Source organism: Lipotes vexillifer, unplaced genomic scaffold (assembly GCF_000442215.2).
Source record: "Lipotes vexillifer unplaced genomic scaffold, Lipotes_vexillifer_v1.1 scaffold520, whole genome shotgun sequence".
Taxonomy (NCBI): Eukaryota; Metazoa; Chordata; class Mammalia; order Artiodactyla; family Lipotidae; genus Lipotes; species Lipotes vexillifer.
In genome coordinates, this window is record NW_006784004.1 from 2,030,618 (window position 1) to 2,056,502 (window position 25,885).

At 35.9% G+C, this 25,885-nt stretch overlaps 1 protein-coding gene and 1 non-coding gene across 2 annotated transcripts in view; one reads left to right on the forward strand and one right to left on the reverse strand.

Moving 5' to 3' along the window:
• The window catches only part of CTNNA3 (catenin alpha 3), a gene marked incomplete at its 3' end in the record, with an annotated part of 1,444,109 nt that overhangs the window by 1,207,393 nt on the left and 210,831 nt on the right, over positions 1-25,885 (forward strand). The window contains exon 12 of the mRNA XM_007456477.1: positions 2,073-2,273. Coding sequence (XP_007456539.1) covers positions 2,073-2,273 — 201 coding nt within the window. The remainder of the gene's footprint in view (positions 1-2,072; positions 2,274-25,885) is intronic.
• On the reverse strand, positions 19,537-19,609 carry TRNAG-CCC (transfer RNA glycine (anticodon CCC)). Its single transcript has one exon. It is a non-coding gene; the product is annotated as a tRNA-Gly (tRNA).

Consider the following 25,885-nt stretch of genomic DNA (forward strand, 5'->3'; position numbering starts at 1 on the left):
CCCCCCCCCCCGCCCCCGCTGTAGAATGGGGGCTGGTTGACAGGGCAACCAACCATGTGATTAGAACTTTTAGTTCCACCCCTTTACCTCTGGGAAGGGTAGAGGGGCTGGAGGCTGAATCAGTTGCCAATGGCCAGTGATTTAATCAATTATGCCTATGTAATGAAGCCTCCATAAAATCCCAAAAGGATGGGTTTTGGAGAGCTTCTAGGTTGGTGAGCACATGGAGATTTGGGGAGAGTGGCATGCCTGGAGGGGGCATGGGGCTCTGGGCCTTTCCCCATACCTTACCCTCTGCGTCTCTTCCATCTGGCTGGTCCTGAGTTATAAAAGTTAAATCTAGTAAGTAAAATGGTTCTCTGAGTTCTGTGAGCTACTCTAAGCAAAATAATCAAACCTAAAAAGGAGGCTGTGGGAACCTCTGATTTATAGCTAGTTGGTCAGAAATATATGTAACAACCTGAAGTTGGACCAGCGTCTGAAGTCCAGAAGGGGGGAACCTTCAAATTGTAGCAGAAGCACAGGTAACCATCTAGGCTTTCGACTGGTGTCTGTAGCGGGGTGGGAAGGGGCAGTCTTGTGGGACTAAACCCTTAACCTGTGGAATCTGATGCTTATCTCCAGGTAGATGGTGTCAGAATTGAGTTGAATTACAGGTCACCCAGCTGGTGTACAGAGAGTTGCTTGTTGTTGTGGGGAAGCCTACACACACACACACACACACACACACACACACACACACACACGTTGACATTGGGTCCAGGAACCCAAAAGAACAGTCTAGGTCAAGGTTCTAATATGCCCACAGGCACAGAGGCATGAAAAAACATGGCAGATTTGGAAAACTGTAAAATAGATATAACTAAAGCATGAGGGACTTGCAGAGGAATAGTAGACATCAGGTCTAAGAAGTTCACCAACGACCATATTCTTTGACGGTTTGGATATTATGCTCTACAAAATAAGAGGAAGGTGTGACTCTGCAAGGACATAGCTTTATGAATACGTGTCTTGTGTAGCTTACCTGCAGAAAGTCAGCAAATCCAGGGAGAGAGAGAGGGAGAAGGGGGGGGGAGGGGGAAGGAGAAGTTAACAATATGTTCTGGAATTACTGAGGCCTTTTTGTTGTAGTTTTTCTCTGTGTGTTTTGAAGTAATAGAGTCTTTAAAGATTTGGGGTGGGGATTCATTTAATAAAAATAGAAACCATTTCTTTAGTATTCTTTTAATTTCTTAGAAATATCATTGCCCATGCTTGTTGATAGTCTACATATTTACTCAGCTCCACTCATTAGTTTTATTCCGGGAGTATTAATCATTTTATAGAAAAAGAAAACATTGTTGGACTATACTAATAACTCCCAGCTGTCTTCATGCCTTAATCATGCAAAGAAGGAAGGAGAGAAAGAGGTCTGGAGATACTCTTCAGAGTGAGCAAATTTCTCTGGGATTCATTTACTTCAAATCAATCAATCTTTTTAAAGCCCTTTTTATATATAAGTGTTTTCACAGATGTAGTGAGGTTATTGCTTTACAGTATAAAATTATATATTTCACTGTTTTCATCATTTTCTAATTTATAATATTTCTGTAATTGTGTTAAATATCGTACATCAGTGAACATTAGTTGAATGGAACACCATAGTTATATTTTTCTATATATTTAGAGCAGGTGATTTTTTTAAGAGTTCCATAATCTGCATGGTATTGTGCTTAATCAGGATTAAGTATTCCATCATTATACATTTTATTTTTGTTTTAATCTAGAATCTTTCATTAATTTCCATCTGTAAGTCACTCAAATCTAAAATCTAATCTACTGGAACTAGAATCTAAAATAAGATGCAATCTGTAAAATTTGCTGATAAAAATGCAAAATTTCTGTTTTACAAGATGAGCTATTGAAAAAGGTATAAGCAAAGTCACATCTGTATTTTTTCTTCTTAATTGTCAATGTCTTTTATTCCCAATGTGCACATTATCCGCAACCAGAAATTAACATGAATTATAGTATGCTAGATTTGTGTGATTAAAAAAAAAAATACGAAACTAATTTGACCTGTTTACTTACAGAGAGTCATATCCTAGAAGATGTCAACAAATGTATCATAGCCTTGAGAGACCAGGATGCTGATAATTTAGATCGAGCTGCAGGTGCTATCAGAGGACGGGCCGCAAGAGTTGCCCACATTGTCACAGGTGAAATGGACAGTTACGAGCCAGGAGCTTACACAGAAGGTGTGATGAGAAATGTTAACTTCCTGACAAGTACTGGTAAGTCTCTGTCCCCAATAACAGCTGCTCTCTTACTGACATTTGCATCTATATAGCTACCAAATATTCATACATATGGAAAGGAGATTTCAGTCTGTGTGGATTGTTTTGAAATAGATTGATCTACTATCTGATAGGGGCTTGCATCCTGTGGTTGTGTGATTTGAAATTTATCTCTGGGAAGTAAATATATTCACTGGAGAAAAAAGGCTTTTATACATATATGCATTATATAAATTACCCACAGGCCTTTAGCCACTTATGAATGTTTATTAATGCTAGAGTTGTTAGGAGATATAATTAGGCCAGATGTGATAAGTATGTAATAGTTTCCAAGCTCTCTTTTAGCTGTCTGATTGGTACCCCCCAGGTTTTTGTTTACATTGCTTAAACAGAGCAAACTTGTCCTATGTTTCCAGAGAAATGCTTTCTACCTTCTTTTGCAGTCTGTTTGCAAAACACTATTTTGTTCTTTCACATAATCTTTGATTACTTAAGAAATACCAGACCAGGATTTTGTTTTGGTTGCAGCACCGAAGTTAATATTTTCTGAAATCAGCTAATAAATGCTTAGTTTTTGAATCACACATTAAAATAGTATTCTTATTTTAGCATTGTTATTAACATTTCTCCAAGACACTTACAGAACATTCAGAGAAGCATTTAAATTCATATGAATTCAAAAACAGTGGATACAATTTGAATGAGGGCAACCAACCATTTTTAGAAGTCATCACAGCAGTAGTTTTTCTTGTGAAAAGCCCTTGTAATCTGTGAAAACCTCAGGCTGAATTTTTCTTATTAATTACTTCATAAGAGGAGAGTGACAGTGGACCCATGATTCCTAAAATATTTGAAATTCCATACTTAAGTCATTGATCCTACCTAGAGAATTGTTCACGTTATGCATGGGGCGTATTATGTTTGGATTTACATACTTGTTTTGTGAAAGGGGTAGAAGGGATGGAGATGGGTGATTTGCGGGGAGAGGAAGCTGCTCCTTGAAATTAACAAAGATAAGCTTATCAGCAGTTGAATAGCCTTCATTAGGGAATAGTTCTGAAGAGCTATACCACAAGGTAGCCTTGGCAAGTTTTGTGGAGAACTGATGATTAGTGTTGCTCTTTTCCTAGCATGTTGATACAGAACTCATTAATGAATCTTGGCGCATAGTTTTCTCAGTATCTCTTTAAAAATATTTCTAAAACAATGAAATGCTTAAGATATACTAAGGAAAGATGAAGGAGGTGTATTTGCAACTCTTGATATGATATTTCTATACTACTCAAAAGTCACTGGTGTCACAAATAGGGTACAGGGTAGTTGCTTTATCAGCGAGGTGTGGCGATACATTTACTTGCTTAAGGAGATAATTGTGTTAGAGTAGTTCAGCATCTCTTCCCTAAACTAAATTTAGCTGGTCCTTTCTTGTTGGTCAAAATCAAGTACAGAGTTCTCTGATTTTTTTCTACCTTCTGGGGATAGAATTGTAAGTAAAAAGAAGAAGGCATCAGTGGTTCTCCTTTTAGCCAGTGAAAAATGATAGGGAACTGACTAAAGTCTACCAAAATTGTACCTATATCTTGTTTCTGTCTCAGTTTTGTAATCGTATTGGTAATGTCTTGTGAACACTCTTATAGTCACCATGTCTGTATAAGGTACTAAGTTTATAGTTTTATTCTCTATAGTATAGCGCCCATATCTGGACTTCATATGCAAAGAAGTGGAAGTGAAATTTTGAAATGTCCAGAATGTGAAATGTGTTGTGGGAACACTCCATTCACAATCAATTCTTATAATCTGAAATCAGAAAACAAAAATGAAACAGTTATTTACACATTTAATTACAATTTTGTCAATACCTGTATGATTTATGATGACCTTACAAAATAACTAACCAATATGGCTACATTATCATTCAATCAGAAGAGAGAGAATCCTTTTTCCTCTAATTACTTGTATGTAACTTTAATTGAAATTCTCCAGGTAAATTATGTCCTGTACCCCAAATACAAATACAGTAATATGGAATAATGCTGGGTTATTCTGTATAAGTCACATCTTATTAGTAATATAACAGTATAGTTTCCAATTTTGTCATTTTAGTTTTTTAGATACTTTTTGGCTTATCTTAAAATCTTCTCATTTTGGGTTTTTTATGTCTAATTTCAAACTTTTCTGCAAACAGCTTCCCTTGAAATTTATCAAAAGCATTCCTCACTAAAGGGAATTCTGAGCAATAAATTAGTTGAAAATTCTAATTTGATCAGTTTGATCTTAACCAAAGCTAAAATATGTGAGCATTTTCTCTCCCATAGAGGTATTGTCTATGAAAAATACTTCCAACTATTCTATCCTCCACAATTAAGTAACAGAAGATGTTCATCTTTATTCACATCTGCCTATAACTTGGACTTGCTATTTATAAATAATCATCAAATTAAATAATTCAAAATGTCATGTTTTATGTTATGAAGCCTTAATAGTTCATGTTTTAGCAAGTGAATGGTCTGTATATGTGGCCTATTTTTCTTTCTTTCTTTTCCTTTTATGGAGTTCTCAGGTCTTAACCCTTTTTCCGAAAATAACTCAATAAGGAGCTATTGTGAATTGTTCTTATTAATGAGACTTTCTTATCTTTGCACAATTTGCCTTTAAAGTACTGTCATCAATGAAGAAACCTAAGTCATACTTCTCTAAATCACAAAGAATGTTTTTGGAACATTACACCTTTGCTTTTAATCAGACTTTGTGGCTCATTAGCACATTTTCAAGATTTGTTGATCTTCTAAGTGTTTTATCAGCACTTAGAGAAGCCCCGTTACATTGCAGGATTTGCATTGTTCATAAAATCAACCAGCTGGTTTTCAGTGAAATGTAGGCAACATCTGGAATGCTACATTTCATTCAGACTGAGGCGGAGTATTGTAATCTCCATGAGAAATTTTTATTCCGCCCAATTCTTCCCTGTTACTAAGCACCTCTACCTGTCAGGAATTCCCAATAGGGGAGAGAAAATATTAGCTTTTTTGTTAAATAACAAGCCTTCTGGATTGCAATGTGAAGGCTTAGAAGTTGTATACCTAACATCAATTTCAGTTTTTTCACACTAGGCTGGGAGAAAACCTAAATCAAGAGTGGACACACATAATATTTTTTGTGAGTGATTTATGAATTCTATCAATTCAGAAATCAGCAGGACCCAAAGCATCTTTTGCAATCACTCAAACTCCACCTGGTTTCAAAGTCAGCTAGGCTCATGGACCAAAACACAACAAGCACACAAATGAACCTGACCAAGACATCCTGATGGCCTCCAACATTGGCAGCTGGTAGTGATGGCAAATAAAGTGTCATTCATCAAGTACTCTTTCAGGCCCAAACTTGAACCCTTTCCCCTGTTAGAGTGGAGAAGAGTCGTATAGCTGCAATTTTTCTTCTTAAAGGCAAATGAGACAGTTGAGAACAATTTAGAGCAATAAATATTTCCAAATTTTTGTTGTAAAGTTTTCTTGTGACCGGATGAAACAACGGATAGATTGTTAAGATGAATTTCTCTAAAAAACATTTTAAAAACTTTAATAGCAGTTAGTAATTCTGATCAATTTCCTTCATTTAATAGTTTTCATATACAAATAGCCTGCATTTTTGTAGCCTAATTAAAGCATTTTTTAGCTACTGTCCTTATGTTGCATCTCTGTTTATAATCTTAAGTGGCTCTAGGATATAAAGCAGAAGCTTTAGTTCCAGCAGTCCTTGCCCACTACAGTCCTGCAGAGGTTGAAACTCAGTGGTCCACATACTGGATGTGATTCAGTGTGACTCAGAGAATTCTTATGTGTCCAGTAGAGTTTTGACCAACAAAGTTTTATGTTTTATTATAAGAATTACTTTCTAATTATATATATGAATATATATACATAGACACATATACATATATATATATCCAGATTAATGGCCTATCGTAACAAATTGGAGGGTCTGGCAACACTAGAGCAGAGTTTACCGTGGAAACGAAAATGGCTGGAGCTTAGTAGTGTCTTTCTTTTGGTTGAGACTGGGCCATGGTCTCCTTTATTACCTCTCATTATATGCCCAGTCTGCTTTGCTCACTTAAGATACCTACCTGAACTTTGTAGGCGTTTGAATTCACCTAAACGTGAATTTCTGGTTTTTTCTTCCTAGCATGGGCCAAAATGCACCTTCTACTCCATCTAAGTTGTTGCTTTCACAATCACATGGGCATGCCAGGATCATTTCTGCCTTTAGGTCTTGTCCATGCTGTACCTGTTATTTTGAATACCCTTGCGCCTTATTTATCACATCAAATTTTATCCACCTTTCAAGAAACAGCTCATACCCTCGTGTACTCTAGAAACATTTTTTTTACTCTCTCTGGAAATAGTGAGCTCCTCTTGGTCTCCTATGCTGTAGATTTTAAAGGACTTGCCACTCAGGTACATTGTTCCAGGCAACTATATGTTACTGATGAACTCTTCAGGTATATTTATATAGAAATGACTTTTCTTTCAAAACAGAAGATAGGAGAAAAGAAAACTTGTATCATTTCTCTTTGCATCTCTTCCAAAGCCTACCATAATGTCTTGCGTGTGCTAGATTAAAATGATACAGAACAAAACAACTCTTGAATTGAACCTATATGCTTATGCTAATTTTATTCCAGCAGGGAAACACCTTTTCTTCTCTACTAGCCCTCTACAATTATAATTATTCTTTATAACTTTCTCAAATGCCACCACCTTTACAAAGGAGCTTCAGATTCCCTTTCAGTTAGAATTAATTGCTCCATTACCTGTGTTACCATGGATGAGCTTATCCTCTACTTAATGCTTATTTCACTTTGCCTTGTATCATAATCAGCCATTTACATACAAGTTTTTCCCACTAGATTGTAATGTACTTAAAGGTAGATACCACACTTTATTTTCATATTTCCCAATAGCATTTTATACATTGTAGGAGTACTCAAGTCCTTCTCCCAATTTTAAATTTAAAATTCATTGTAAGATTATACTGTGACACATTCTACTACAGTTAAGCAAGAGGACAAGTTGTCATCTCAATTTGTGGGGAAAGAAAACAAAAAGAAGAAAACAAAACCCAAGAGCAGTGTACTATGCCAAAGGCTGGGGCAGAGAAAAGATCAGGGAAGTGATTCATTACTGCCCAGAGTCAGATATTAGCCATTTTCAGAGAACTTCGGATCAGATTCTTAAAAGGTTCTTTAGCAAGCTTTTGAACAAGAGATCATGACTTTTGTATAAACAATTACTTCCAGGAACCATCCTTGAACTGCATCTGTTGAAAGATCCCACTAAACCTATTTTCACTAATGGTTCCAGCAAATCCCTCTAAAGGGTAGCAGCCGTGCCTTCAAATTCAGAAGCATATGCTGGCAAACTTCCTTTCCCTGGTAGCAGTCTGAGACAGGCCTCTAGGATTATGCACTTTCTTACTTTTGGCTTCAGCCCTAATCTGACACCCTTTAACACAGTCAGAGAGCATTAATAAACCACTTCTATCTGCATATCACTTGGCCATCCTGGATAACCAGTGTCTTCTTGTTGGTGATGCCAAAATCAAAAGTTAAATGACAATTTAGCCTCTTTAAAGAAGAGTAAGATCCCCTGGCCTTAAAAGTACTTCTGTTGCTGCAGAAGTTTGGGACTTTGAACTAACATTGTGAATTGAAGAAAGAAGCTTCTAGAGCTTCTGAGTGGAAAACCTGTTTTTTTGTCCAAAGAGACCTGGATTTGAATAGGACCCAGATCTAGTGAGCAGGCTGAGGGTACTTACTTACCTTGATGTTTTAAGTTATTGGAAATATAAACTTGTCAGATAAAAAGTGCCATCAAAACTGAAATCCCCTGTGTGTACTGGGTAATGCAAAGCCTTTTTTTTGACATTTTTGATATAGTTAGATCCTAAGAAAGGTAGGTACATGGAATAATCTAAAAAGCCACTGTTAGTAATATCCTTATTAATAAAAAGAATACGTTCTGACACACTAGTAGAAATTTTATTGTCAAGGAAGGAAATGGTATAGAGGGCTTAAGGGTAGATTTCAGACAATCATAAAGAGGAGCTGATATATTCCCAAATCTGGAAAATATAAAATATGGAACTGTGAAGCTGATGCTAAATGAAGCATAGATTAAAAATAGATGAGCTGGGGCTTCCCTGGTGGCGCAGTGGTTGAGAGTCTGCCTGCCGATGCAGGGGACACGGGTTCGTGCCCCAGTCCGGGAAGATCCCACATGCCGCGGAGCGGCTGGGCCTGTGAGCCATGGCCGCTGAGCCTGCGTGTCCGGAGCCTGTGCTCCGCAGCGGGAGAGGCCACAACAGTGAGAGGCCCACATACCGCCAAAAAAAAAAAAAAGGGAGTGAAAGGACCCAGAGAAGGGAAATTGAGTACTGATTTTCCAGCTTGGTTGGTCATCATCTGTGTTGGAACAATGGAAATGCTTCCATCCATATCACCCAAACAGGAGCACAGCCTTTCAGCAGCTTGTTTCCAAACCCATTTCTTTCAGATGGTTTATGAAAATTTAAAAATGAACATAAAACAATGCTTTATGCCTGGTGGTTTTATTAAATGAGGTATTATGACACCACTTTAAATCTAAGTGTTTCAGGGATGATGTACCTTAGAATATACGATGTGAACGTGATTCTATTACCAAGATAGTGGCAAGATAAACATACAGGTTTCTATGAAGTTTTGTGAAAAGTAGAAAAATGGATCATTCAGGGGTTTCTTCTTTTTTTATTTCTTTAGCGACAATAATGACAAAAAATTAATAGTCCTGTAATCCTATTATTGTTCAAATACAGTAATATTGTACCAAACTATATCATTTTATTTTAAACCTAAAGGGATGGGGACTTTGACTTCATTCATTTTAAGATTTACTAAGTACTAGACATTCTTTGTAAGAGAGGAAATAATAAAATCAGAGTGTTTGCACAGCCACTGGGAAAAGAGAAGTGGCTATTCAAGGCCAGGGGGGATCAGAGGCTCTAGGGTCATAAACAGTCTTAGGTCTTTCCCAGCCCTTCTGAGGGCTATGGGCATCAATATCTCAACACCCCAGTAACCCTCTAAAACACACCCTTCCTAACAGTTGTTAGGAAGCTCTGGAATAGCCTTTTTATCACCTGGGTAACCCAACAATTGTCTCTTTATAATAGAATTACTGTAAAATATTTTATAAACTGCAACATAGTTTATGTTTTTAAAAGGGAGCTAATATCTGGTAAGAATCTCCTTCCTTGTACTCCATCTTGAAAGTCTGATTTATGAAACTAATGAAATAACTCCAGTCATTACAAGTATCTGTTTCATGTATTAATAGTCCTCAGTTGTAAAGACAGGTTAATTTTACTTTTTTAGAGATCATTATATGTGGCCTGGAAAGTCTGGTTATACAGTTACTGATGTGAGCTGGTACAACTTTTACATACTCATCTGAAAAACTATATTTGAGGTTCAAGGTCACTGAACCTAGAAAATAAACTGATGTGGGACATCTCTCAGATTTTCTTTCTTCTGGCTTTGTGGAGAGCATAAACCATGTAAAGTTGAATGTATGAATCAGACTGCATTTCCTTTGGTGTTAAGTAATTGGTGTAGATAGCAGAGCTTAACTGGCAATAGTTTTAGCCATTTCATTCCCAGCCTCTCCTTCCCACCTGTCCTTCATGTCCATTTTTCTGGGATTCCTCAAATGTAGTGCTGCTCGGATGAGGGTGGTCACAATAGCCATGATGATATTGCCAAGTTTCCAAGACAAGAGTAAGTGTAGTAAGTGAAGGATTAAGCATTTCTAAGGTGAACAGTAGGTATCTACTGCCAAAAGAAGGCAATGTTGCATTTACACTATCAGAAGGCCAATACTTTCAAATGACAGTGTTATCTATAAGCTTCATGAATAGATGTGAATATTTTCACATAAAGTCCACATGTAAGTCGTTTATCATGATTGGGTGAGTTAAAGATTATTTCACCTTTTGGTGAAAACTGTAAACTTGGGGAATACTATAAACTTAGTGGATATCTCAAGATCTTCAGTGAAGGAAGAAAGGATTGTTTGACTGAAGAAGGGAAGTATATTTTAAATGATAGCCACAGTTGGGATAACAATGCTGGGAATAGAACAAGTGGAATAAAAGAGTCTCTGGAAACATTGATCAGGTGTCCTGTTTACCCAGCTCAGTAAGGATGTAGCTCAAGAAAAGCCAAAGGGATTTTAGGCATGTGGAAATTCTTTCCCACCATGTGCCCATGCTGGTTTCTGCTGACAAATATTTTCATTTCACATATTTGAATTCTCTAGCTCATGGTAATTTACAACTTCCTCTTTTGTCAATTACAAAAGAAAGCATTACTGCTTAACAATCCCACACAGCAGGCTAAGGACCCGGGAATGTTTCTTCTCCTGAAATGTATTAGTAACCCAGCAGTATCTTAGAAAGTATAATATATTCTGGTGATCATCCACCATTTAATTTTACTGTCTGCCAAAATCAGTAGCAGTTAAAGTTAAGTGAAGAATTTATATTGTAAAATTTCTCTGCTGATATAGGGATTATCATTTATTATAAACACTGCTGCCCGTATTTCTTTAAGATTCTAGATATTTTAAAGTTGATTTTGAATGTAGGTTCTAGTGATTTAACAAAGGTTAAAGGCTCATTCCTTTACTACTTTTTTTTTTTTTTGCTGGTAAAGCTTAGTTTATTATTTTTACTTTTTAATTTTCATTTTATTTTTTTATACAGCAGGTTCTTATTAGTTATCTATTTTATACATATTAGTGTATATATGTCAACCCCAATCTCCCAATTCATCCCACCACCACCACCCCATCCCCCACTTCCCCCCTTGGTGTCCATGCATTTGTTCTCTACATCTGTGTCCCTATTTCTGCCTTGCAAACTGGTTCATCTGTACCGTTTTTCTAGATTCCACATATATGCATTGATATACGATATTTGTTTTTCTCTTTCTGACTTACTTCACTCTGTATGACAGTATCTAAATCCATCTACATCTCAACAAATGACCCAATTTCTTTCCTTTTTATGGCTGAGTAATATTCCATTGTATATGTGTACCACATCGTCTTCATCCATTTGTCTCTCGATGGGTATTTAGGTTGCTTCCATGACCTGGCTATTGTATATAGTGCTGCAATGAACATTGGGGTGCATGTGTCTTTTTGAATTATGGTTTTCTCTGGGTATATGCCCAGGAGTGGGATTGCTGGGTCATATGGTAATTCTACTTTTAGTGTTTTTAAGGAACCTCCATACTGTTCTCCATAGTGGCTGTATCAATTTACATTCCCACCAACAGTGCAAGAGGGTTCCCTTTTCTCCACATCCTCTCCAGCATTTGTTGTTTGTAGATTTTCTGATGACACCCATTCTAACCGGTGTGAGGTGATACCTCATTGTAGTTTTGATTTGCATTTCTCTAATAATTAGTGATGCTGAGCATCCTTTCATGTGTTTGTTGGCAATCTGTATGTCTTCTTTGGAGAAATGTCTATTTAGGTCTTCTGCCCATTTTTTGATTGGGTTGTTTGTTTTTTTAATATTGAGCTGCATGAACTGTTTATATATTGTGGAGATTAATCCTTTGTCCATTGATTCCTTTGCAAATATTTTCCCCCATTCTGAGGGCTGTCTTTTCGTCTTGTTTTTAGTTTCCTTTGCTGTGCAAAATTACTACTTTGCCTTAAAATCCTTATGTAACTAGAAGGAGGAATTAGATTACTGATATTGATAAAAAACAAAATTATTTTTGAGGGAAGAAGCAGTAAGTTAAAATATTGTACTTCTCTTACCATCTCCCTTACAGTATTTATTTATTCTCCTTCTACCAACTACTTCAGTATGTAAATAGTTATCCCTTCTTCATTATTTGTATTTATTAATGTATTCATCCTATCTTCACAATTACAGTCAAATAATTTTGAGCTCAGGGACTAGCAGTGTGTTTTTTTTTTCCTTTTTCATCTATTTAAAAAGTTAGCAAGAAGGCAGATTCACAAAATATTTCTACCTCACTTTAGTTTAACCTCGCTTTTATAAAACAGTAAAGGGAAACAAAAGGAATAAGCCCATAATGTCAAATGCATGGGTGTTGGCTCATCAGACAAAAGCAACATCCAGAAGATAGAAAGCAGCTGGAAACATGAAGACGGATGGAAAAGAGCAGCAGACACCTCAATCCAGGGTTGCACAAGCAGAGGTCGTCAGAGAGGGAGGGTTCCAGCTCTCCTGTTAGCATCACTGAATTCTGGAAAACAATGAAATAATATGGCCTCACATTCAGGAAGACAATTAATTTGAACTTAGAACGCTACTTTCATCCCAAATGTGTGGCAAAATAAAACCTTTTTGTATACGTAAGAACTCAGGATATTTAAGTTACACAAACCCTTTTTGAGAAATGACTTGAAAATGTATTCAAGCAAAATGAGGAAAACTCAGAAATAGTAAGAATGTGGAGAATTGAAATAGTAAATCTAACTCAGAAATGTAATGAATAAAATGACAAGATGGCAGATCTCTAGCAGGTCTAGAAAGCAACTGATCCAAATTAGAATAGAAAGTCATGGGCTGCAAGAAAAAATAATTCTAAAAGGAGCCTACAATACATTTAGACAAACAGAATCATTAAATTAGTCACATGATAAAGAAAGCAATTCACTATCCTCTCCAAAAGATGTCAGTATATAAGTCCCACCTAGCTAGCTTAGAATATTGTGAACCCAACTACATAATTCTAAACTTTAAAACTGTCTGGTTATATTGTTATCAGCTTATGCTTAACTATTTGTATTTGTTTATTGTCTGTGTTTGTCATATCTTTTGTCATTGTTAAGAAACTAGATTTCATGTGACATGGTAAATGTTACCTATTATGCCTATTATGAATATGTATTTATAATATATATATGTATGTATAAATGGCATACACACAAATACATATGTGCATATGTCTATATCCATTTATGATAGTAATATATACATATATTTTATAATTTATTATATTTAGTATTAGTGTAACTATATATGTGTAGTGCATATGTTACATTATATACAAAATGATTGATTTTTTTTGCCTGTGTGTTTAATGGTCTTTGTATAAAATAGAGTTATCATACAGAGCAACCGGGACAGATCCATACTTATCTCCAGGGACATCTGCAAGTCTAGTACTGACTTTGGCTATGACAAAGATAATTGACTAGCTAGTAATTTATGATGCATTGTCTAAAGTGCTAAATCCCTCTGGTGGCACCCAGGGCCAGCTTATTTTTGTTATTTAGGGATGTGTAGATTGATGGCTTACACCTATTTCACCTATTTCACTGGTTTCATAGCTCGGCTTGGCTATATGACCAGTGGGGCATAAAAGACTCTGCTAGAATCTTTTGCCTTAACTCTCCTAAAACCACAATTTCTTGCATATCTTGACAGATCATAACCCATAGATGAAGTGCATCCTGTGTGACTAAGAAAAGACTTTGTGTAGGTGTGCCTGCAAATGTCCCAGGCCCCGATGCTGGCTTGTACATTCTTTCTCCTGCTTTGCTGCATGCTTTATCTTGAATAGGTTTTATGTGAGTGTGTTATACAGAATTTTGCAGACCCTTTAAATTCTTCAACCTTGTATAATTGTTGCAGTCATAACTCATTTATTTACAAAATAACATGTATTTGAAGATACCAAGAAGCAGCACACACACACACATTTACCTTAAACGTACAGAGCAAGGCAAGTGGGCAAATGGTTACGTTTGGTTTTGTTAACTGCTTTTTTTTTCCTTTTTTGAAGGTCCTTAGTAAGTCTTCATAATTGGACATTATGCAGCCAAAAGTACTGGATCATGCTGTATTTTCCTCAGAGGACTTTCTAAACTCTGAAACCTTAGTGGCTAAACTTTCATTTGATTTAGAATAACTGACTCACACAATACACAGCAATAGTGAATGGGCAAACATTTCTCATCAGTACTGACTCAGTCTTTTATGGCCTGTTTCCGCCAATTGTGAGATCATTCCACCCAATTACCATTTCACTACTCTGCCCCCTTAAAAACTTAGAGCTGTAACAAAGCTTATCCTTTCTATATTAATAGTTATCTATTGCTGAATTTTAAAAAATTTCCCTAAAAGTTAGCAAATTAAGGCAACAAACATTTACTGTCCTGTGGCTTCTGAGATCAAGTATCTGGGAGCAGCTTAGCTCGGTGGTTCTGGCTCAAGGTCCCTCATGAGGCTGCAGTCACGCTGTTGGCCTGGGCGCCCTCATCCAAGTCCCAGGCGTGGCTGGACTCATTCACACGGTTGCTGGCAGGAGGCTTCGGTCTCTTGCCTCGTGGGCCTCCCGTATGTTGCCTAAGTATTCTCCCAACATGACACCTGGCTTTCCTCAGAGCAGGCAATCCAAACAAGAGAGAGAGTGAGAGAGAAAGAGAGACCCTAGGATGGAAGCCAGTGTTTTTGTATAACCTAATTTCTGAAGTGGTATACCATCATTTTTGCTATATTCAATTTGTTAGAAGGGAGTTACTAAATTCAATGGGTTACTAAGTTACTTAAAGACAGAGTATGAATATCAGGAAGCAAGGCCATTGAGCCATTTTACAGACTGCTTACCACAGCTGCTAAGTGTTTTATATTCTGGATATGCTCAATCTATTTCCATGTCCACAAATAGACTATACTTTTTGGAGTGGTTGTATCTCTCAACCCCCCTGCTTTCTGGTCTAACATCTAATTTTGCAAACATAGCAAAGAACCTGCTATACAGTAGACAATAAATATATGTTCAATGGATGAATAAATAACAGAATGCACAGCTCACCTGGGAGCCTTAATAAAGTTGATTGATTGACAAAGCAGAGCAATTGGAAAAAGGAGTCCTCTCCATGAGTACTTCATGCTAGATGCTTTGACCTGAATCTTTCCTCCATGGTTCTTCTCTCCATGTGCAGCCCTAAGGATCTTTCAGTGGAGCAGCTAAGAATGCTCACAGCAGAGCCAATTAAGACACTTTGAAGTGTCTCACAAAAGCCGGTAATATGGCGGCTACTCGGACAGCACATTCTCAACAAAATACCCAATTTATGTTGGCTAGTTAGAGCAATGTACACTAAAAACACAGAATTATTCTATACATTGAATGTCATAATTCCATACCACCAGTGGCATATATTGCTGTGGTAGGAGAAATGTGGCTTCCTGGGGAATTGAAGAATATCAGTAATTGTCCATTCAGGGCCTCTTCATTTGGCCATTACCAGTGTGAAAATGATTTCTATGGAAAAGATTACTTTTAAAGATTATTTTGATAATGCAGTTTTTTAAAGATTGCAACTACTGCAGAACAAGTTAGTATGGTTGTAGAATTTGTGAATGGCTCTGAAAAGAATAACCTGCCTTTTATCTTCTATCATGAGCCACTGTCTGATGATTTATCTTTCTCTTTCTAGGTGTGTTAGTTATCTATTGCTGAGTAACAATATCACAGCATTATCAACTTAAAGCAATACAATTTAGTACCCCACAGTTTTTGTTGGTCAGGTATCCAGACAAGACTTAACTGGATCCTTTGCTTAGAATCTTGTAAAATATAAATCAAGGTGTCAGACAGGGTTGTGGCCTCATCTCAGGCTTGACTAGGGAAATATCCTCTTTCAATCTCATTCAGGTTGTTGGCAGAATTCAGTTCCTCATGGTTCTAGGACTGAGGACTTCAGTTTCTTTTTCTTGGCTATCTGTCTACCAGGGGACACTCTCAGCTCCCAGAGACTTCCCACAGTTCTTACTATGGAACTCTCCAAAACAGGCGCTTGTCTTCTCAGAGTCAGCAAGAAAGAGACACTCAGCAAGGCAAGTGCTATAATCTTATGCAGTATAATCTCATAATCATGTGTACATAATCACATATATTCTATCAACTTTCCCATATCTTATTGGTTATAAGCAAGTCATAGTTCCTGCTCAAACTCAAGATAAGAGTATTATGGTGGCCACCTTAATGGTCTGTTGGACATACCAGGGAAATACTTTATAGCTTTCAATAAAAGCATGCCTGAACCTAATGAAACAAGTAGACAGGCCTAGGGTAATTCCTACAGATTTTAATGGGGTAGACGGCAAGGCTGATTCTGAACTAGCTTCTTCTTTTGAAAAATAGTTTTTCTCTTCATTGTATATGAATTTAAAAGTAAACTTGATTCTTTCTTTAATGAAAACCATATTTACTATAAATATTAAGTTGGCCTGAATATAATAACTGATTTTCAACTGTTTTGACCTGTAACATAATTTTATATGGGTCAACCTGATACTTCCCATGTATTTTGTTTTCTGCATTCCAGGGAAAATCCCTGTAAACAATGCTGTCATGGAATAATATACATTGTATACATGAAGAAATTGAAATTCCATGGGTTTATGTGATTCGTCTAATTTTACAACAGTAAACATCTAATTAAGAGATTGGAACAATATTGAAATACAGGTCTGTGGTTCAAAGCCTGTTCTTTCAACCATTATTCTAGGACTGATTTTAAAAATATAGATTAATTGAATAATAATTAATGAATTGATTATGTCAGCACATTTTACCTAAGATGAAGTTATATCTTCATTTTTTGCAATAAGCATTGAAGGAAGAGTAGACATGGGGAATAAAGACAATATTCCTTTATGAGTCTGCTCCCAGGCTAATTCTCCTTCATCTTTAGGTGCTCTTGGTACTTTTAAGTTTGTTTTGTTTTTTGTCTTTGGCATTCTGCAGTTTCACTATAATTTACTTAAGTGTGGATATATATTTTATTTATATTGCTTGGTATACATTTTGCCTATTTGTGAAATCATGTCTTTAACAGTTTTAGAAAATTAATAGCTATCCTCTATTCAAATAGATAATTTCTTCCATTCTCTCTATTCTTTTTTTTCTGAGACTCTGATAGTATACATGATGTTTGTTCTCATTCTATCCTTTATATTCTTGATCTTACATATTATCTTATATATTACCATATCTTTGCTTCACTCTCTGTACTGAAAATCAAATAATTTCTCTGTATCATGTTTCCAATTCATTAGTTTTCTCTTTTTTTGTTTTTCTTTTTCCTATTGATTTATGTAAGTTCATTTTATTTTTAAAATTTATTTTTATTTATTTATTTTTGGCTGTGTTGGTTCTTCATTGCTGTGCATGGGCTTTCTCTAGTTGCGTGAGCGGGGGCTACTCTTCATTGCGGTATGTGGGCTTCTCATTGCAGTGGCTTCTCTTGCTGCAGAGCACGGGCTCTAGGCACACAGGCTTCAGTAGTTGTGGCATGTGGGCTCAGTAGTTGTGGCACACGGGCTTAGTTGCTCCGTGGCATGTGGGATCTTCCCGGACCGGGACTCAAACCTGTGTCCCCTGCATTGGCAAGCGGATTCTTAACCACTGTGCCACTAGGGAAGTCCCTTTTTTGTTAGTTTTTAAGAGAAGTTTTAGTTTTACAACAAAACTGAGAGGAAGGTACGGAGATTTTTTTATATACTTCCTGCCCCAACACGTGCATAGCTTCCCCCATTATCAGTATCCCCTGCCAGAGAAGTACATATGATGTAATTGATAAACCTACATTGACACATCATTACCACCCAACGACCATAGTTTACGTTAGGGTTCATTCTTGGTGTTGCACATTTTATAGATTTGGACAAATGTACAAAGACATGGATCAACCATTATAGTATACAGAGTAGTTTCACTGCACTGAAAATCTTCCTTCTCATAAAGGAATATTGTCTTTATTCCCCATGTCTACTCTTTCTTCAATGCATATTGCAAAAAATGAAGATATAACTTCATCTTAGGTAAAATGTGCTGACATAATCAATTCATTAATTATTATTCAATTAATCTATATTTTTTAAATCAGTCCTAGAATAATGGTTGAAAGAACAGGCTTTGAACCACAGACCTGTATTTCAATATTGTTCCAATCTCTTAATTAGGTGTTTACTGTTGTAAAATTAGATGAATCACATAAACCCTTTCCCCTAACTCTGAACAGCCACTGATCTTTTACTGTCTCCATAGTTTTGCCTTTTCCAGATGTCATGTAGTTGAATCATACATTCTGTGGCCTTTTCAGATTGGCTGCTTTCTCTTGGCAATATGCATTTAAGTTTCCTCCATGTCTTTTTTGTGACTTGATAACTCATTTCTTTTCAGTGTTGAATAATATTCCATTGCCTGAATGTACCACAGTTTACTGATCTCTTCACCTACTGTAGGGCGTCTTGGTTGCTTCAGAGTTTTACAATTATGAATAAAGCTGCTATAAACATCCATGTGCAGGTTTTTATGTGGACGTACGTTCTTAATTTCCTTATGTAAATACCAAGGAGCACAAATGGTAGACCATATGGTAAGAGTATGTTTAGTTTTGTAAGACACTGCCAAACGGTCTTCCAAAGTGGCTGTCCTATTTTGCATTCATTCTGACCAGCAGTGAACGAGTGAGAGTTTCTGTAGCTCCACTTTCTCACCAGCATTTAGTGTTGTCAGTATTCTGGATTTTGGCCATTCTGAAAGGTGTATAGTGGTATCTTGTTGTTTTAACTTGCATTTCCCTGATGACATGTGATGTGGAACGTCTTTTCATATGCTTATTTGTCATTTGTATATCTTTGGTGAGGTTTCTATTAAGGCCTTTGGCCCTTTTTTTAATTGGGTTGTTTGTTTTTTATTACTGAGTTTTAAGAGTTCTTTTTATATTTTGGGTAACAGTCCTTCATCAGATGTGTCTTTGCAAATATTTTCTCCAAGTCTATAACTTGCCTTCTCATTCTCTTGACATTGTCTTTCACAGAAGAGAAGTTTTTCATTTTAATGAAGTCTGGTTTATCAATTATTTCTTTCATGGATTATTATGCCTTTGGTGTTGTATCTAAAAAGTCATTACCATGCCCAAGGTCATCTATATTTTCTCCTATGTTATTTTTCTAGGAGATTTATACGTTTTTATTTTACATTTAGATCTATGATCCACTTCGAATTAATTTTTGTGAAGGATGTAAAGTCTGTGTCTAGATTCTTTTTCCTTTTTTAAAAATATTTATTTATTTTGGCTGCGCCGGGTCTTAATTGTGGCACGTGGGATCTTCGTTGCGGCATGCAGACTCTTAGTTGTGGAATGCATGCAGGATCTAGTTCCCCAACCAGGGATTGAACCTGGGCCCCCTGCATTGGGAGTGCAGAGTCTTACCCACTGGACCACCGGGAAAGTCCCTTCGTTTTCATTTTTAATGTAGATGTCCGAATGTTCAAGTACCAGTTGTTGAAGAGATTATCTTTGCTGCATTGTTTTCCCTTTCTCCTTTGTCAAAGGTCAGTTGACTTTATTTATTCTCTATTCTTAATTTTCTCTTCAGTTGTATGTTATATGCTAATCCATCCTTTCTGGTTTTTTAAACACATGTATTTTTGAATTTTACATATTTGGTGGTAGATTCTTGCTGTTTGGCTTTGAACAAGCATAAAACTTCCTTATACTTCACTCTCTTCATACGTAAAATGGAAATATAAAAATTGTTTCAACCTCGGACAGTTGTTGGATAATTTAATCATTTAATATATTTAAAGCTGCTCTTAAAAAGCACCTGGCCTATTGTAAGCGATACAGGTATATATGTATATATTTTCAGCACATGAAGTCCTTGAGAATCTAAATCTGATACTTGCTATTCTATGAATTCTGAGGAGGATTTTTTTTTTTTTCCTAAAGAAGATACACATTTGCTTCTACAGATCTCAGAACACATTAGACCCATTCCAGAATTCCAAGTCCAATCAAGATTCTTCTTTTCATCACCTCCATTTCCCTACTACCTAAGTCTAATTGCCCATTACTACTAATATGTGCCCTAAAAGGCAATTATTTCATATTTGGTTACAACACTTTCTTTTTCCCTTTCAATAAGTCTCCTTTTTTAAAAAATTAATTTTGTTGAAGTATAGTTGATTTACAATGTTGTGTTAGTTTCTGGTATACAGCAAAGTGATTCAGTTATATATATATATATATTTATATTTATATTTATTCTTTTCATATTCTTTTCCATTATGTTTTAAGATATTGAATATAGTTCCCTGTGCTGTACAGTAAGACTATGTTGTTTATCCATTCTATATATAATAGTTTGTATCTATTAATGCCAGACTCCCAATCCATCCTTCCTCCACCCCTCCTCCCCCTTGGCAACCACAAGTCTGTTCTCTATGTCTGCAAGTCTGTTTCTGTTCCATGGCTAAGTTAATTAGTGTCATATTTTAGAATCCACATGTAAGTGATATCATATATTATTTGTCATTCTCTTTCTGACTTACTTCACTTAGTATGATAATCTCTAGTTCTGTCCATGTTGCTGCAAATGGCATTGTTTCATTCTTTTTTATGGCTGATTAGTTTTCCTTGTATATATACCACATCTTCTTTATCCATTAGTTTGTCGTTGGAATAAGTCTCCTATCTTATTTAGATCCTGGAAATGTGATAAAATGTTTTTTTGTAAGTTATTATGTAGTGATCAAGTAATTCAAATTGTTTATTCTACCGTGAAACTGCAGGCAAAAGTCTCTAGTCTTGTCATTACCAGTCATACAAAACTATCACAAGAGAAGCTACCCAGGAAGAATTTTTAGTTGCTACAAATATACTTACTATCCAATTTATTTTGTTACACTGCAACAAATTGGCAGATGTTTTCTACATTTTTTCTAATAAGAGGATAGGAAGCTATGGTTTCAAAGTGAGTATTGTTTAAAATATTAGTTTAGACGTTAGATATTTTAATATGATTCAGAAACTTTCTTCTATTTTACTTTTTTTTTAATACATAGCTTGTCATTATATAAAGGACTTCCCAAAATTAGTCTTGCTATTTCATGAAAAACTCAACCAAATGATGCTTACCAAAGTGAAATCACACCTTTGTTTTTAAAGGCCATACCAAATTTCCAAACTTCCAGCTTTTTTGAGTACATTTTTTTCTCAAAAATAGGCATTCTCATATTTATTTAAAAGAAAAAAAATTCTCCCAGAGGCTTGAAAATTATTTCTAACTGACAAGGATACAGTAATTCCTTTCAGAATGAAGTGGTAGGAATAATGACACAGAGGAGTAGAGCACATCAGCCATTCATACTGCTTGATTTAAACTTAGTCATCAGCCAATATATAAGTAAGCATTTTTATCTTTGATACCTTTGGTTAATATTTTTCAGAGGAAATGTGGCTTTGAGGTTTTTATGATGCTATAGATTTTCCAGAAGCCACTGACATATTCCAAATTGCCTCTGAACAACATTCTAGCCTTTATTGTGTCTTCTGGCATTTTGCTTCTGTTCCCATCATGTAGTGTTATTTAGTGACAATATTATCTCAACAGCAGAAATTATGATTGGGAGTGCTACAAAAAATTTTATGGCTGAAAATATGAAGACTATGCCATATATATTTTTTAAAGTTACTAAAAATCTTTAGCCCTTTGTCCTGCTCTTATCCCTTAACTGCATCACTCTCCTTCTGTATTTTGAAATTTACCTGTGGATTATATTTAATATACTTCCTAAAACATCTCTTAAGTACATTTAGTGCAGGACTAGAATTTTTTCTCTTTTCCAGATTTCCAGTAAAGGAACATGATTTGCTATATACTTGTGGGAAGGAAAGCATTCATGTTTATGTCTGGATGCTCTGAAAATTCTAAAGCCAAGAGGGGTTGAGTATGAGGAGCCTGTGGTCCTACTAAGTGGCTTTCAAACCAGATGCCTTCTGTCCATTGCCAGCATCATTGGTCAGTTTGTCTGAGGATAGTTCCTTCTACAGAAATCATAAACTTAAAAAAAAAGAGAGACTGGTTTTGGAACCATAGAGAGAAGACTTTAGATGAAGAAAGTAGTGGTATCTGAACTTAGGTTTATGTAAATCATTAAACAATGGCAAGAACTTTGATTTTTTAAATTTGAAACATACAAAAATATGCAATGTTTGATTTTATGGAAGCATCATGGCACAGTAAAATGACTGATTTTGAAGGTTACAAGTGCTTGTCTTGACTTCGGACTTTTGTCACTGGTTTTGCGTCCTTAGGCAAAGTGCATAATCTTTCTGAAAAGTAGTATTCATTTGTGTAAAATGGTGAACTCATGATAGATTTGTTGTGAGAATTAACTAATACAGTGAAAAGCTTGATGTATTTTGCTCACAGTTTTTAATCAACAAATAATTCTTTGGAATTAGTGGGCACTGAACAAAGAATTGAACAAATATAGTATTTTCCAAATATTATTGAATATTGAAGAATAAATCCAGAATATTGAAGAATAAAGAATAAAGATCCTATGATGTAGCTTATGATAGTACCTCAAATAGTCCATTTATCTTGGTGAATAAATCAAGGAATTAATAAATTACATGACCAATATTTATAAGATAGAACCTATTTCTTTCCTTCTATATATAGATGCTTCACAATATATTATTAAATAGAAAACGGTCTCTTTTATTGATGATCACAGTAAGCAACTGATTATTTCATAAACTTTGGACATTTTTCTCTAAAATTCTATTGACTCTATGGAAGAGCATAATATTTTCTTACATAAAAAAAAGTTCTCGGGCTTCCCCGGTGGCGCAGTGCTTGAGAGTCCGCCTGCCGATGCAGGAGACGCGGGTTCGTGCCCCGTTTCGGGAAGATCCCACATGCCGCGGAGCGGCTGGGCCCGTGAGCCATGGCCACTGAGCCTGCGCGTCCGGAGCCTGTGCTCCGCAAATGGGAGAGGCCACAACAGTGAGAGGCCCGCATAACGCAAGAAAAAAAAAAAAAAAAAGTTCTCCTCACCCATTTGTACATTAATTATGAATTTAACCATCTAGAGATTTTGTAAGTTTGAAAATGTTTGATTTGCAATTCTAGTGTTTATAAATAAACACAATTTTCTAAATGAATGCACTTTTCATTTGCTAAACTATTTGTTCATTTACTGTTCTTTATTAAATGACTGATCTATGCCAGGCATTTTTCTGACCTCTGGGGAAACAGTGGTGAAGACCTGATCTTCAAAGTGCATTGATTTAGTCTAAAAACCTTGCTAAAAACAGTATAAACTAGGCACTGTTTGGATTATTAAAGTTTGCTGCAAGAATGAAATGTAATCTATGACCTAGATGAGAACTACCATCCGCACCTAAGAATTAGACAGGTTTGAATTAGAACCTTGGCTCTGCTTTTGAAGTCTGTGAGATCTTAGATGAGTTATAAACTGTCCTTGTACCTCAAGCTCATTATTTTGAAATAACTTGTTATACACACACACACACACACACACACACACAGGTAATGATGCCTCCTTCTTAAAGTTGATAGGAGTATTGGTCTTTCTGCTATGATTTCTGAAGACTTATCATTCCATTCTCTTTCCACAATTTTTTCCGCTCTGAGCATGGTACCAGTGGTAGGAAACAACCCCCCGATGAGCACTGAGACTCAACAACCATTCTTAATTTCCAATTTCCCTCAAATTGTTTTTAAGAGTTTGTGTATTATCGGTATTATTTTTTTCAATTAGGTCACCCAATTCATATACTTAAATAGAATATAGAAAGTGTTTGTTTTCTATTGGAATTTAAATTTATGAGGTTTATTTAACCATGCATCATTGCAAAAGCAAGTATGAAAAGGTAAAGCCAAAAGTAGTTATACATTTTGATGTCTGCGTGTTTACATCTATTTTCTTAGATTTTATTCTGTGACTCAAAACATTTTATTCTGTGACCTGAAACATTTTGCATAAAAGGAAGTCTAGAAATGTAATTTGCTATGTCCATCATTTCTGCCAACTTTAGTAATAACTACTGATGAGCTGCACATTTAAGAAATATAGCCTAAGAGGCATGTGAGTATCCAATTAGTCCTATTTCTTCTTAGGACCAGCAGTACTCTTTTATTTATAGTTTTAATAGCTTAATTTTGCTGATGTTATAATTTGAAATGAGCTTGGTCAAAGTAGCCTCTGACACCCAAAGATATCAGGCTTTGCTTCCACTGAATCTATTTTTTAAGTCCCTTATTATCTCAGGTTACAGCATAGCAACTAGATGACTTTATTGCATTCAGTAAACTTTCAAAATGTGTGCAATTTTGATAGCTCATAATTTACGAGACTGAAGGTGTAAGGAATTTGATGGTTGCTGAAGTGTTTGTAGTTTCCTGAAGGGAGTCTGGTTTTATCATCTTGTTTCATCTACTTGTAACTCATCAGTGAGCATGTTTGTTTCAGAAAAACATCTCTAACAATAGCCATGAGAATAGATAGGACTCTAGGAGGGCTCAAAATTCCTATTCTCAGTGGCATTTAATGTTTCTCCACTTGCCCATTATAAAGACATCTGGAGTTCATTTCAATAATAAAGTCATACTTCCTAAGTTGATTTCAGTTAGCTTTAGCTCAAATATTCTATTACAAATACATTGTAGAGAAAGTAGCATAATTTCTTGGAAAAATTAGAGTATAGATTTTAAAAGTCTTTAGGTATAATTACCCAAGGGACTTCTTATATACCCTTAACCTCTCTCCCTCTCTAAATCTAAAATTTATCTCTGGAACTGTCCAGAAATGGACTTATTATATGAATTGGAAAAATCCCCTAGTGGAGTTGAAACTTCATATACTGGACATGAATTTTTGGATGCTATAAGTATTTGTGTTTGGAGAAACAGATATAACAATCAATATCATAAGTGCAGAAAGCCAATCAGGCAAGGGAAGTTGAGTTTTTTGAGCATGTGATGACAGCTAATACATGGCAGTTTATGCAAGCAGTTAATATTAACCAAGACAGATATAACCCTGTACTGTATTATGAATATGTAACAGGGGTGCACAATCATTGGCATTATTGGTGCGTGTAATATTAACTATGAAGTCAAATGGGCAGTCAGCATAAGGGAAATCTATAAGACTCTGGCCGTTGGGCTGTATTTCAAGGGTGAGATCCATGGAGTTCCAACAGGACAGATCCAGTAAAGGACCAGTATAGTGAACAGGAGGTCCACCAAAGAACTCTGGCAATGAAGAATCCAAGTTGTTGAAATCAAGTAGAAAGTATTGCATTACTGTCATGGGTAAACCAGAAGTCCAGTTACTAGAATTAGCCCAAGGTCAGAACTGGACTATCTACAAGTTTAAGTAGATTCTGACTCTTCTGAGCATTGATTTTTTAAAATCCCCTTTTCACTAGAGGAAGGATAAGAATTGGGACATTAGATTGAACTCAGCCATCAGGAGGCTGTCTATGGTACTATTTGTGGAGGTAATAAAAATCTGGGGGTTAAGAAACTAAGCAGAACATGATAATCTATCCTGATTGAGCTTAGTTCTTTCCTTTACTGTCTTCATCTGTCTTTTTATTTTAGCTCATGTTTCTTTCTCTTTTCCGATCTTTCTTTTTCTCTTGTCAAAGGAGGAAATCAAAATTGGTGAACTTAAGATTCCTGCT